Source organism: Pyrus communis, chromosome 5, assembly GCF_963583255.1.
Source record: "Pyrus communis chromosome 5, drPyrComm1.1, whole genome shotgun sequence".
NCBI lineage: Eukaryota > Viridiplantae > Streptophyta > Magnoliopsida > Rosales > Rosaceae > Pyrus > Pyrus communis.
Genome location: NC_084807.1, coordinates 2,691,372 through 2,706,421, shown reverse-complemented (window position 1 = coordinate 2,706,421; position 15,050 = coordinate 2,691,372). Strand labels below are relative to the sequence as shown.

Below are 15,050 nucleotides of genomic sequence, written 5' to 3'. Positions count from 1 at the left end.
GGGGACAAAATTTTGTTAAGGGGGGTAGGTTGTAACAGCCCTTCCCAAAAGTTATCTTCGATGGCGTGGAATGACGATTTTGCCCTTGGATGTCAGTTGGTGTCTTGGGTGACTTGTTTTCTTTTGTTTTGGGTTGGTTGCCATCAGAACTTACACACGCCCACACACACCACAATATACCCTGGACCTCATTCTCTCTCATCTCTCTCGGATTTTCCTCCATTTCCGTACAATTGTACGGACAACTTCGGAACTAACCTCTCCACTCATGGATCGTGGTCATTGTTGGTGTTTTTGGACTCATTTCAAGCTCAGGAGTTGATTTATACCATTTTTAGGACGTGAAGCCGTCAGAAAACCCGAGAACCATAACCTCCGATTTGAGGTACTGTTCATGTACACGTAATTGTGAAGTTTTTGGAAGACTCTAAGCTTATAGGAAGCTTTAGAACATCTTCACGATGCTCGGGGGAATAATTTTGGAAGATTTTGGACATTGGAAAGCTCAGGTTGGTGAGTTGCATAGGTGACCAGAATATTGAAGGATTTTCCGACGAGTTTTCAGGGGTTTTGGGTCACAAAAGTGGTAAGGTTTTGTTTTACTCGTTGTAAGCTTCATATTGGTATAAATTTCGTGGAATTTGGTTGAGAAATGAAGAAGATATGAAGTTTTAAAGTTTTCTAGAAACTGCCGAGAATTCGAGTTGCAAACGGCGGCGGATGGTGGCGACTGACGAGGCTCACTGGAGAAGGAAGAGAATATTCCGTTAAAATTGACGGAATATTCTAATGGCGTCAGGTAACGGCCGTTAACTTCTGTTAAGGTTTTAACGGAATATTCCTAACGGTCGTTAGGCCCAGTTAAGGTTTGGCTGCGCGTGGCTGGCGCGTGGCTGCGCGTGGGTGGTCGGAAAATTATTCTAAAAATATAGGGATGTTCGTGAGGTTGAGTAGATTACAGTGGTATATTCAAACACCCCATTTGAGCATTGTTTGAGAAGTTATTACTTAGTTTCGTTTATGTGCTTTAAATTAACGTTTTTATAGTTATTTCCCATATAGGTGAGACCTATCTCGAGGACGAATTCAATCACTCGGGGCTAGGGGGCTACGACCCTTCCACATACCTGTGAGTGAGTCTTTTCTTGTGTATCATGTATATATGACTGATAATTCCATAAACGTTTACAAATTAACCTTCATATAATTTTTGTTAATGCTTTGAAGTACTAATGCGAACTACAAATGGCTTGATTCCTGTTTAGGGTACGTAGGCAGTCTAATGAGACGTTAGATGCAGCCATACAATAAACGAGACTAAATAATTGAGGCAATAGCCTTGTTCGTGGAATTGGGGCAGTGTGAGGGAGATTGGTGAAAGTGTGAGTTTAACCTTAGGTTTCGGTATAACTAATATTGGTCATAAGTTAAGATGGGAAGAATCCAGAAATTGAGGTAAGGAAAGGTAAGTAGTCATAGTTCATTTAATTAGTGTCTATTTGGACTTATCACTCATGATTATTCTCAAAAGTAATAGTTCGGTAGTGGGGTGTTACAATTATGCATTTCATGTCATTTGTATGTGTTTATATACCTAGCAATGTTATATATATATATTTGGAAGCACTACGAAATGTTTGGGTTTAGATTGTATCATGGCATATTCATACATATATTACTTGAATCTAATTATTGTGAATGCTTTGAAGTGCCAAATGACGTTGTAGACGCTCAAGTAAGATTTAGGTATGTACACTTTGATGGTAAGGATGGTAGTGAGTACGATTCTGCCGAGATATATTAGAGCTCATAAACCTGCACCCCGTGTTAGTGCTCCCGCCCGTAGCCAGGGCCTAGCCTTCACGTAATCGTTCACTTCTCGCACCACACGCTCACCTTGAATCCAAGGTAGAGGGCTGCCTGTCGTACAGACCACTTCAGGTGATTCCGACTCGTAGGTGACTTGCGATACTTCGCACAGCCTTCATGTGATCGTAGCACTTGAGCGTATTTATTTACACCCAGCCTGTTGTACAGATCACTTTAGATAGTTCCGACTCGTGTGCAGGTATACATACTGATAAGCTATTGGCTAGCATATTGATGAGCTATTGGCTATTGATTAGCATTGATTGATGAAATATGAATAAGTCGTACAGGCCACTAGTCACAATACATAGAACTGTGGTTAAAAAGTATATCGCCTTAGCACGTTTTATAGGTGAACTCATAGGTAAGCAATTTTATTGTTGACAAAAACTTCAGGAATTGATCTAACTTGAAAGTATAATTGAGCTTATGCATTTTAATGATTAAATTCATAAATATCTTGACCACATATGAAATTAATATCGTATTGTCTTTTAGCCTCTATATTGGTATTTGTGGCAAAAAAATGGGTACCTCCATGAAATTTTTTTGTAGATCGATGAATATTTTCATTCTGGATATTTATTAGATACCAGAAATTATAAGTCTATTCGTGAAAGTCTAAGTCAATGCCACGTACAATATTTGTTAAGACATATTTAGGGGATTGTTATTAGTGCTCCAAAAATCTCATTCTACACTCCGCACATGTGTATTTTTCCTTCTAATTATAAAAAGTTTGGAGTGCCAAATAAGATTTTTGGAATGCTAATAACAATTTTCTATATTTATATACATTTTATTTTAGTTTGGAAGTCGACTTCCTTTTTTTTTCTTTCTCTATCAAGTTGGGAGTATCACTGACTATTACCCTGTGCAACTAGTTGTTGATTCATTTTGAATAATCAACATTATTTCTTACAATGTCTTGGGCGTATGAATAACAGAAAGAAAACGGTCATGATGCAAGCTAACAGTAGTAATGCTAATTAGTAAACAACTTGTGCATGATGTTTGCTTGTAACCAAGTGGCATGAAGGGACAAATGCGTAGGTTTCATACATGACTTGGAATAGTATTAATAAATGCATGATGTTTGCTTATAACCAAGTAGCATGAAAAGACAAACGTGTATATTTCATGCATGACTTGGAATAATATTAGTCGTTGGGAGATTTTGCATCAATTTGTTTTTGTTTTTAATATGTATATATTAAGTTCTATTTTAATGGGATTGCTCACCACCTCCAAGTTGTGATAATGCCTTTTATTTATCAAGTAGTCTCTTTTCGAAACAATAAATCCTATAAGTCTCTTATTCTTCCTCACCTCCAACAATTCTTCGAAGAAAAAATAAAAACAGAGAGAGAGGTGAAATGGCAGGAGCTTTGATAGGAGAGGCTTTTCTCTCTGCTTCCATCCACGTGATGTGCGACAAGATTGGTTCCGGCGAGTTCTTGGATCTGTTTCGGGGGAAAAAGCATGATCGTTCACTCATGGAGAAGTTGAAGCTGACGTTGTTGACCCTTCATGCAGTGCTCAATGATGCAGAGAAGAAGCAGATTGTCAACCCTGTTGTGGGAAGCTGGCTCGACGAGCTCAAACATGCTGTCTTTGATGCGGAGGATCTACTTGATGAGATCGATGCTGCAGCTTTGCACCTTAAGGTGGAACCTGAATATCAAACTAAGAAAACCCAGGTGTGGAACTTCCTATCTACCTCTCTTAATCCTTTTTATCATGGCATGAATGGTAGGATACAAGAGTTATTCCAAAGGTTAGAACACCTGGCAAAACAAATTAATCTCCTTGGTCTTATAGGAGGTGTTAAGGGGAAAATTTCTCGAAGAACTCCCACAACATTCTTGGTTGAGAATGAATTTTGTCCTTATGGTAGGGATGGAGATAAAGACAGGTTGAAAACAAAGTTGCTATCTGATTATTCGAGTAGCAGCCACGTATTAGTAATCCCCATATTGGGAATGGGCGGGGTTGGTAAGACAACCCTTGCTCAAGTCCTTTACAACGATGAAAAAATAAAAGAGCATTTTGATGTTACTGCTTGGGCATGTGTTTCCGAAGATTTTGATGCTATGAGGGTAACTAAAACCCTTATTGAATCAATTACCTCAAAACCTTGCAGTCTTCAAGATAGCTTGCTTCAAGTTGAACTAAGGGAACAAGTGAGGGGGAAAAAGTTCCTATTTGTGTTGGACGACCTTTGGAATGACAACTATAGTGATTGGGATCTTCTAAGGGCTCCTTTTACTTATGGGGCGAGGGGAAGTAAGGTCATTGTAACAACGAGGAACAAAAGTGTTGCATCCCTAGTGCACACCGTGCCTATTCACTACTTGAAACATTTGTCAGATGAAGATTGTTGGTTGTTACTCGCAAAACATGCATTTAGAAATGAAAATCCTAGTGCGAATCCAGACTTGGAAGAAATTGGTAAGGAAATTGCACGCAAGTGCAATGGTCTTCCTTTAGCTGCAAAAGCACTTGGTGGTCTCTTAGGTTGTAATGTGGATTACGAGGAATGGAGTCACATATTGAACAACAATCTTTGGGAGATATTGCATGATAAAGGTGTTCTTCCATCATTAAGATTGAGTTACTATTATCTCCCTACTTATTTGAAACAATGCTTTGCTTATTTCTCAATTTTTCCAAAGGACTATGAATTTGAAAAGGAAAATATAATTCAACTTTGGATGGCACTGGGTTTAATTCCACAAGCTGAGAGTGGTAAAGGATTGGAAGAGGTCGGCGAGAAATACTTTGATGAACTATTGTCACGATCTCTACTTCAAAGATCATTAATTGGGAAATCAAGTTTCACAATGCATGATCTCATTAACGACTTAGCTATGTCTGTGTCTAGAGAATTTTGTTTTAGGTTGGATGAGGGACAGCCACATGAAGTTCCTAAACGAGTTCGACATTTGTCATATATGAGAGGAAGATTTGATACTGCTGCAAAGTTTAAGCCATTGGACGAAATTAAGTGTTTGCGCACCCTATTTCCCATGTCTTTAAGACCATACGAGGAGTGGAATGTGACCTATTTAAGCATAAAGGTTCTAGAGGACTTGTTACCAGCACTAAAATGTTTAAGGGTGTTGTCACTGTCAAGATATAAAAATATCACTCAAATACCTGATAACATTGGTAAACACTTGCACTTACGCTACATTGATCTCTCTTACACTGCAATTATAAGGTTACCAGATACGATGTGTACTCTCTACAATTTGCAAACTCTATTGTTGTTCGGTTGTTCCTCACTTGTTGAATTGCCTGCAGACATGAGAAAATTGATAAATTTGCGTCATCTTGATATTGGTGGAACTTGTGTAAAAGAGATGCCGGTGCAAATGGGTAGACTAAAAAGTTTGAGAACATTGACTGCTTTTGTGTTGGGGAATTCTACTGGGTCAGGTGGCATTGGAGAACTGGGGCAATTGTCGCACCTTCGAGGAAAATTCTCTATCTTGAATCTGCAAAATGTTGTCAATCCTATAGATGCCTTGGGGGCCAATTTAAAGGATAAGAAAGATCTGAACGAAGTAGAGTTGGCATGGGGTCGTGAGGATGCAAATGATTCCATAACAGAGAGACATGTACTTGAAAGCCTACAACCTTCCGTAAACCTGGTGAAGCTGACAATCAGATTTTATGGTGGAACTAGCTTTCCAGATTGGTTGGGAGACTTTTCCTTCTCCAACATACAAGTCATGCGTCTCACTGATTGTAGTACTTGTTTGTGGTTGCCACCAGTTGGACGGTTACCCGTTCTCAAAGAGTTATATATAGAAAGAATGAAATCTGTCATGAGTATTGGTGTTGAGTTCTACAGGGGTAATGAAGCTTCTTTAATTCAGCCATTTCAATCTCTCAAGAAACTAGAGTTTAAAGAGATGCCGGAGTGGGAGGAATGGCTACCTTGTCCAGGTAGAGGTCAATCTCTAGACTTTCCCCGTCTTGAGGAGCTGACTTTAGAGAAATGCCCGAAGCTGAGGGGAAACTTGCCCGATCATCTTCCTTGCTTGAGAAAACTTTCCGTGTCCGACTGCGAGGTTCTACATGAAGGGGCTACCAGAACGAGATGGATACCGTGGTCTCTCATCGTTAACACGGAGTCCTTGATACAGTCTCTTGAAGAACTGCAGATAGTTAAATGCCCTGGTCTGTCGTGGTTACTGGAGACGGAGTCGCTTTCCTCGCTTTCCAAACTTGAGATTCAATTTTTTAGTCGCAGAGAATGCTTGCGGCCGCACTTGAGCAATTGTCTTCAAGATTTGACTCTGTATAACTGCGCATCACTCTTGTCGTTCCCTAGAAATGGTCTACCCACTTCGTTGACATATCTTAAAATAGAAAATTGCAGGAGATTAGAATTCCTATCTCATGAGATGATGGCCAAATTGGCATCCCTTCGAGATTTGGAACTGTGGGACAGCTGTGATTCACTGAGGTCCTTCCCGCTGGGCGTTTTCCCCAAACTTTCAACTCTTGATATCTGGGGCAGTAAAAATCTTGAATCCCTTTCCATTGGAGAAGGGTCTGATGACGAAAATCTCACTCATCTCAACTATCTCTCTATCACAAAGTGTCCAAATCTGGTCTCTTTTCCCCACGGGGGATTGCCCACTCCCAAGCTGGCTTTTTTGGCAGTCTCGGGGAATGAGAATTTGAAGTTATTGCCCGACCGAATACACACCCTCACCGGCCTTCGAGATTTATGGATAGGCCAACTTCCAAATGTTGAGTCATTTGCAGAAGGGGGTTTGCCTCCCAACCTACAATCATTTCAAATCTATGATTGTGAGAAACTGAAGCCTTCAGTGGAGAACTGGGGTTTGCAACGAATTGTCTCCCTTCGCACTGTTTTGATCTGGAGAAGCGAGGTTGTGTTGGAGACGTTGCTCAAGGAACAGCTGCTCCCTATCACTCTTCACATACTCGAAATCTGGGACATGAAAAGTCTGAAATCTTTGGAGGGAAAGGGACTTCAACACCTCACTTCTCTTCAAGAGCTCAAAATTTTCAACTGTGTTAGTCTCAAGTTCCTGCCAAAAGATGGTTTGCCGGCATCGCTCTCTTTTCTGAGCATCACGGATTGTCCTTCCCTGGAGAAGCGGTGTCAGAAGAAGACGGGACAAGAGTGGAGCAAGTTAGCTCACATTCCTTGCATCGAAATTGGCGACCAAGTCATCATTTGAGATCTCAAGTCAAAGTGAGGTACGTACATGGCACCATTTTCATTCCATAGCCAAGATTCAGATTCTGTAATAGTTTCATCTCAAGTAAAATGCGAAGGCATTATTCCAAAGGCTTTTGTAAATATGTTACATCTATCTGTAGAATCTATCTTTAATCATTTAGGCTTATGTATTATTCAAATGTTAACAGTGATATTCAACTATGCTTTCAGGGCAAAATTATGTCACTGCCGTGTTGGTCGGCTTTGCTAATGCAGATAGCAAACTTGGAATTGTAAAGATTGGATTATCTAAGGCCAATGATTTTAACGTCCATCAATTAATTGTCCATGAATGGTTCTCCTGCAGTGTGGCATGAATCTCCTTCAATTGGATAGGTAACCCTTGGAATGTTGTTTTACTCATTACTGCTTTATTTTCAATACAACCAGCATGCCTTCTCATCTTCTCTTCACGTTGCTGCCATCTTCAAGTGGGTGCAGATATGTTCTTTTTTGTACATACACAGCTGTTGCAGTGAGAACGGGTGACGATGACCACAAAACAAAAATGAAGGCCAAGTTTCTTTGGAGCACTGCCTGCATGCTTGCGCTTGTTGGAAGTCAGTACATTACGTTACTAGAGCAGGTGGGCAGTTGCTACACTACACATTTCACAGGAACGATATTTCATATGTTGAACACTGCAGAGAACAAAAATTGAGATCCATTTCACTTTTGTTTCTTCAGAATTGTTTCTGAAAAGTTCATAACATGCTTTTTTCCCTTTCTAAGTGTGATAAAGAGAGACGTTGATTATATTCATTAATATAAAGAAAAAGTCCACTTGTTAACCGTGTGCGTAATAAAGTGAATAGCTCATGTATATGTTGATGCTAATCCAATCTATTTATTGGTTGGAATTATTTAAGAAGCTGAACGAATTGGGTTTCATTTTAAGATCCATTTGCTTGGTTACTAAAGATCAATCAATCGTTTATAATTTCACCATAATTGAATTTAGGAGCATTCAGATATGTTGAGCTGGGGTATGAAAAAGGAAAGCACTTGTGTTGGCATCCTATCGAAACGGATATGAGAAGAAACAGGATTTTCACAACTTAATGTGGAAATGAAGTGGGAGAACACATCGATCTGAAGGTAAAGCTCTGTCTTCTTTCACTACTTCAATTGTCCACAAACCTTCCATGAATTTTTGTTGCAATGTCCTCATACTCTCCTTAAAGAAAAAGATCCTGCACTTTTATTTTTATCTGAAATTGTGCCTATTGTCACAGCCTATGAGCATCTTATTCTCTGGAAGTGATCCAAAGGAACTGAGAGATTACAGCATTTTGCTCTGCCATTGGGGATGTTATGAGCTGAAGAAACAAGGGAGATGGATGTCGAAAGCAAGGATGGTTCGCCACAAAAACGTATGGCTTCAAACAAGGTTTTAGTGACGTTTAAGATGCCCTCCATTTTTTTTTAATAGGAAACCAGTGTGAACCAGTGTTGGTTCACCAAGAAAACGAGGGAAGAAGAAATCACTTGATGGAAGCAATGATATGAACTTGGATGCATCTCCAAAATCTGATGAGCAGGAAACTAAGAAAACAAAGCAGGAAGAGTTGATGGAAATTTGTAATGGCAGCAGAGATGGTGCTGCTGCTATGAGAAATAAGAATGTCGATGCCAAGGAAGTCAGAAAGCATCTTAAAGTCGAGGATTGAGACTCAAGAGGTTGATTTTAGCAGCAGAGATGGTGGTGCTGTTGATTATAGATTTTTCTTTGTGAATTCATATTGATATTGTTGTTGGTTGGTTTTAGTTCTGTTTAAGAGGGCTTATGGTCTTGAGTATTTGCAGGCAATGTGTGTTGGTTCACGTAGAAAATGAGAGAAGGAGAACGTCCTTGATCAGAGGATGTGAAGTACTCGGATGTAGCAAAGCAGGACGAGTTGATGGAAACTTGTAATGCAGCAGAGATGGTGGTGCTGCTGTGAATGAGAATGATGCCAAGGGCAAGAGCAAGGCTGTAAGAGGGTGTCGCAGGGTCATGGAATGCCTCGTTGAGAGCAGAGAGATAGATCTTGAGCTTCCCCTACCTCAGGGCACCATTAGCTGCTGAGGATATGGAAAATGCTCTCCAGTTTTTGAAGTTCTGTGAAACATTTAGCGAGGTAATTCTTACTTTTGTTCTATTATATATTTGATTAAATGTTTCTCTAAACTTGTTTTAATTGATTTTATGCACTGCTTTTCTGTGCTAAAAACCTTCCTGAACTTCCAAGTCACTTGAAATTTTTTTTTTCTTTTTTTTTTTCCCCTGTTTCTTTTAACTCTAGTGTTTTTAAATTGAAAAGTCCCAAGCTGAATCCGTTCTTCGAGAACTATCTCGTCAAGGAAGTGGACGAAGTGGATGGCCTGGACAGTACTCCATTGTTCGATTTCATAGCTATATGCTCTTCTTCATACAGGAGTAAGAAATCTGCCTAGTGTATTATGGTTATGCATAAAGTACAGCTCAACCACGTGAAGGTAAAACTCCACGCAATCTTTTCTTTGCCTCTAATTCTTGTGAAGGACTTTGATATCTTTTTTTATTTTTTTGTTTTCATTACAAATAAAATTTGAATTTCTCTACAGAAGTTGTTTACTCAATATTTTAGGAATAAGCAATTCAGGAATACTGGTTCCAAAGTTTTCTTATTATTTTGCATCTTGGTACCCCTCAAGTGACTACTACTCTGCTCCCACTAAAACTTTCACATTGCTATCTTTCCTTGTCAAATCATGTCTAAATTTTGTTCCCACTTTCGGAGTTTGGTTGAGATGATAAAATGGGAAATGTAGGGGAAATTGTGAAGGCATTATTCCTAAGGCTTTTCTAAATATGTTACATCTATCTGTAGAATTTATCTTTGATCATTTAGGCTTATATATTGGTTAAATGTTAACAGTGAAATTCAACTATGCTTTCAGGGCAAAGTTATGTCACTGTTGTGTTGGTCGGCCTTGCTGATGCAGGCAGCAAACTGTGGAACTCAAAAGATTGGATCTTCTAAGGCCAATGATTTAAATGTCCATCAATTAGTTATTCATGAATGGTTCTCCTGCAGTGCGGCATGAATATGATTCTCCTTCAATTGGATAGGTAACCCCTGGAATGATGTTTTACTCATATACTGCTTTATTTTCAACACATGCAGCATGCCTTTTCATATTCTCTTCATGTTGCTGCCATCTTCGAGTGGGTGCAGATATGCCCCTCGAGTTTTGAAAGGAAACCGGTGTTGTTTCACCAAGAAAACACTTGTATGCATCTCCACCATCTGCTGAGCAGGAAACTAAGAAAAGAAAGCAGGAGTTGATGGAAATTTGTAATGGCAGCAGAGATGGCGGTGCTACTATGAGCAATAAGTGCCAAGGCACTCAGAAAGCATCATAAAGTCAAGGAATGGCCTGGGAATATTGAGAATCAAGAGGTTGATTTTGACAGCAGAGATGGAGCTGCAGTTGATTATAGTATTTTCTTTGTGAATGCATATTGATACTGTTGTTGGTTTGTTTTTTAGTTCTGTTTAAGAGGGTTTATAGTCTCAAGTTTTGGCAGGCAATTTGTGTTGATTCAACTGGCAAACGAGGGAAGGAGAACGCCCTTGATCAGAGAGAAGATGTGGAGTACTCGGATGCAGCAAAGCAGGACGAGTTGATGGAAACTTGTAATGCAGCAGAGATGATGGTGGTGCTGTGAATGAGAATGATGCCAAGGGCAAGGGCAAGGGCAAGGGCAAGGCTGCAGGAGGGTGTCGCAGGTCAAGGAACACCACTTTGAGAGCAGAGAGGTTGATCTTGATCTTCCCCTACCTCAGGGCACCATTAGCTGCTGAGGATGTGGGGAATGTTCTATTATATATTTGATTGAAAAGTTGCTCTAAACTTGTTTTAATTGATTTTGTTCACCATTTTTATGGGGTGTTAAAACATTCCTGAACTTCCAATTCACTTGAAATCCCATTTTCTTTTCTTGTTTCTTTTTACTCTAGTTTTTCTAAAATTGGAAAGTCCCAAGCTGAATCTGTTCTTTGAGAACTCTCGTGTGGAGGAAGTGGACAGCCGAACAGTTTTCCATTGTTAGATTTCATAGCTATATGTTTTTCTTCAACAGGAGTAAGAACTCTATCTAGTGTATTATAGTTATGTCTAAAGTACTTTTAGTAAGCTTTAATGGTGAAAATAATTCATGTGGTTTATGCCAACTTTATTTTCTGTTATGTCTCTAGAGCAAGCAAGCACCAACTGCTCGTGGTTCCGAGATTTGGAGAACCTGATCTCCGCATCGAGGGTAGGGTCTCTAAGGTCGACCCTGTTATGAAAGAGCTGCCGCAGAGTGTTGCCCGTAGAGTGTTTTAGTGGAGGCGGGGATGGATATGATGCCTTAAGCTTCTCCCAGAAGCTTAGGCTTTTGAATTTCCTTTGTGATGAGGTTCTTAACACTAAAGTAAGTGGAAGATACATAATATGCAAATTATAACTTTGTAATTGTCCTGTTTACTGCGTTATGAGTGACGAGATCTTTTCAGTCTTTCGTCCAGGCCGCTGATAGATTGAGTAGCAAAATAAAAGATCTGTCCAACGACTCCAACGTGAAAGGTTTGCTCTACCAAAGAATAAGGTCATATGGCAATCTTTGAGGCAAGCATCTTTCGGTGCCAACAAGGAGTTCTGTTTTTAACTAAATCAATCATATATGTGCAGGATAGAGAACCCAAGCTAAGAGAACCATTACAGATAGTGGGAATGCTGTCCCGGAGTTGGACTCCATTGTTTCAGTACTCATAAGGGAGGCTGCTGACGCTCCCACGGAGGTGGTCGATGCTATGGCCATGATACCGGAAGGTAAATTCCCATTTCTAACATCTTCATCCTTTCAATTACCCTTCTTGCTTTCTATAATTGATGTTAAAACTATTGTTAAGGCTCAATATTTGAGATGTTTTTCCATTTGGTTGAAATGCTTTTCATATTTTGGTTCGTCATGAAAATCTGGTTAAACATGCTTGTGCTAAAATTGTTTTGAATTATTTTTAGGTTCCTCTGAGACCCATGCTTGGTTTCTTATATCACTTGTTAATTTATAGTATCTTCAACTTTGAATTTAGGGTATCTTCTTGAGACGAGGTACGAAAAAGGAATGCGCTCGAATTGACATTTGCATTCAATATCGATGAGAATAAACAAGCATTTTTTTTAATTTGATGATGAAACTCCAAGCAATCTTTTCTTTGCCTCTAATTCTTGTGTGTGGACTTATATATCCTTTTTGTTTTTTTTTCTCAAGTAAAATTTGAACTTCTCAACGGGAGTTATTTACTCAATATTTTAGGAATAAGCAATTCCCGAAAACTGGTTCCAAAAATTTCTTATTACTTTGCATCTTGGTACACCTCAAGTGATTACTACTTTGCTCCCACTAAAACTTTCACATTGCTCTCTAAATTTTGTTCCCCCTTTCAGAGTTTGATTGCGATGATAAACTGGGAAAAGTAGGGGAAAATGCGAAGGCATTATTCCTAAGGCTTTTGTAAATATGTTACATCTATATGTAGAATTTAGGCTAATTAGTCGAGTGTTAACAGTGAAATTCAACTATGCTTGCAGGGCAAAATTATGTCACTACCATGTTTCTCGGCTTTGCTGATATGGATAGCAAACTGTGGAACTGTTGTAAATATTGGATTATCTAAGGCCAACGATTTTAGCGTCCATCAATTAGTTGTCCATGAATGGTTCTCCTGCAGTCTGGCATGAATATGATTCTCCTCCAATTGGATAGGTAACCCCTGGAATGATGTTTTACTCTTATACTGCTTTATTTTCAATACAAGCAACATGCCTTTTCATCTTCTCTTCATGTCGCTGCCATCTTCGAGTGGGTGCAGACATGTTCTTTTTGTACATACACAGCTGTTGAAGTGAGAAAGGGTGACGAACAGCACACAAAAAAAAAAAAAAAAAGAGAGGTTTCTTTGTACCACTGCCCTCATGCCTGTGCTTGTTGGAAGTCAGTACATTATGTTACTAGAACAGGTGGGTGGTTGCTGCACTACACATTTCACAGGAACGATATTTCATATATTGAACACTGCAGATAACAAAAATTGAGTTCCATTTCACTTTTGTTTCTTCAGAATTGTTTATGAAAAGTCGATAAATAAACAACTTTTCTAAGATCGATCAATCGTTTATAAGACCACTAAATAAATAAACCGAATTGTTTCCTCATGCTTGTTTTATAAGATCAATCAATTGGTTATAATTTCACGATATTTGAATTTAGGAGTATTCGTATATGTTGAGCTGGGGTATCAAAAAGGAAAGCACTTGTGTTGGCATCTTCTCGAAACGGATGAGAAGAAACAAGATTTTCACAATTTGATGTGGAAATAAAGTGGGAGAACGTATCGATCTGAAGGTAAAGCTCCGTCGTCTTTCACTGCAATAACTGTACACAAACCTTCCATAAATTTTTGTTGGAATGTCCACATACTCTCCTTAAAGAAAAAGATCCTGCACTTTATTTGTCTGAAATTGTGCCTATTGTCACAGCCTATGAGCATCTTATTCTCTGGAAGTGATCCAGAGGAACTGAGAGATTACAGCATTTAACCCTACCATGGGGATGTTATGAGCCGAAGAAACAAGGGGAGATGGATGTCAAAAGCAAGGATGGTTCGCCGCAAAAATGTATGGCTTCAAATAAGGTTTTGGTGACATTTAAGCAGGTTTGTGCCCTTGAGTTTTGATAGGAAACCGGTGTTGGTTCACCAAGCAAACGAGGGAAGGAGAAGTCTCTTGGTGGAAGCAAAGATATGAACTTGGATGCATCTCCAAAATCTGATGACATTGTTGTTGATATTGTTCAAAGCTTCTTCCCCAATACTGCTACTTGCATCTCTGCTCAGTGGATCATTAAGCCTGCACTGCTGTTACTTTTCATCTTATTCTGCACTGGTGCTACTTTCCCATCAAATACAAACACTCGGGAAGCTTTTGTTATATAAATGTGTAGAAAAATCATGTAATATCTGTTATAGATGGTTCATTTCATGGTCCAAAAGCATTCATTCTTGTCAAGAACACAGCACTTGACAATTGAAAATCGGTAATACATCTTTAGATGAATACTGCAGATGAACTGTTATGAACATATTGTTCTTTTCATCATCATTAGTTATTTCTGAAAAATTGAAGGGTTCTCTCTTCTGTTATATTGTTCTCGCTTTATTAAGAGGGAGTGTGCAGAAAGTGAAAAATTGTGCAGAAATTGCCTTTGGCATTGGCAAAAGAGTTTAGGGGGAACAATAAAACCGCGAGGCGAAACAACAATTGACGTTCTTTAACAAAGTAAGTTCGAAAAAGGGACCAGAATTAAACAAATTAAGCACATTCAGAACTTCGGGACTTCACTCGTACATCTGTAGTATCACTATGAATAATTGCAAATAAGGGAAGGGCGGGGCGTGTTGAATAAGAAGAGTATCCAAGATAACTCTAATGATCCCAAGAAGAAGAAAATAGAGCACACTCTTAAAGAAAACTCACACAACAAACTAATTAGCAAAGCTTTTCTTATTTAGCTCTAGGCTTTGTTTTTCCTTGGATGATTTACAATGCTTGAGAACTTAGGTATTTATAGCAAACCAAATGATTAAACTAAGATTATTTATTACCACACAAAACACATTAATTGCACCTAATAATTTTTATTCAACCATACCTAACATTGCCTAACTTTCCTTGCCTAACTTTGACATTGATTTTCAACACTCCCCCTCAATGTCAGCTTTCATTCTTTGCACTGTGCTGAGCAGACAGCGAAAATTTTCGAGCTTGCCTGTACTTAAACTTTTTGTGAACAAGTCCGCAACTTGATCATTCGTCTTGACTTGTCTCATCTCAATCTCTTCTTCTA

General features: G+C 39.0%; 1 protein-coding gene across 11 annotated transcripts; it reads left to right on the top strand.

Moving 5' to 3' along the window:
- Positions 1 to 3,161: 3,161 nt before the first annotated feature.
- On the top strand, positions 3,162 to 14,426 carry LOC137734003 (putative disease resistance RPP13-like protein 1). Of its 11 annotated transcripts, none has more exons than XM_068473240.1 (16): positions 3,162 to 7,113; positions 7,307 to 7,471; positions 7,577 to 7,721; positions 8,097 to 8,233; positions 8,371 to 8,493; positions 8,568 to 8,815; positions 8,942 to 9,255; positions 9,439 to 9,613; positions 10,058 to 11,245; positions 11,359 to 11,576; positions 11,659 to 11,750; positions 11,834 to 11,974; positions 12,737 to 12,911; positions 13,018 to 13,165; positions 13,416 to 13,550; positions 13,685 to 14,424. In XM_068473240.1, exon 1 carries the CDS (start codon positions 3,246 to 3,248, stop codon positions 7,092 to 7,094), a length of 3,849 nt encoding a protein of 1,282 aa, XP_068329341.1. In that variant the 5' UTR covers positions 3,162 to 3,245; the 3' UTR covers positions 7,095 to 7,113; positions 7,307 to 7,471; positions 7,577 to 7,721; positions 8,097 to 8,233; positions 8,371 to 8,493; positions 8,568 to 8,815; positions 8,942 to 9,255; positions 9,439 to 9,613; positions 10,058 to 11,245; positions 11,359 to 11,576; positions 11,659 to 11,750; positions 11,834 to 11,974; positions 12,737 to 12,911; positions 13,018 to 13,165; positions 13,416 to 13,550; positions 13,685 to 14,424. The 11 variants fall into 11 exon arrangements, with proteins under 11 accessions (XP_068329341.1, XP_068329334.1, XP_068329337.1 ...); XM_068473233.1 differs by having other exon boundaries at positions 8,371 to 8,815; positions 10,058 to 10,560; positions 10,689 to 11,245; positions 13,685 to 14,423; XM_068473236.1 differs by having other exon boundaries at positions 8,371 to 8,815; positions 10,058 to 10,920; positions 11,122 to 11,245; positions 13,685 to 14,423.
- Positions 14,427 to 15,050: the final 624 nt, after the last annotated feature.

Coding starts and splice junctions, on each gene's coding strand:
- LOC137734003 (XM_068473242.1), top strand. CDS start 3,246: ATGGCAGGAGCTTTGATAGGAGAGGCTTTTCTCTCTGCTTCCATCCAC.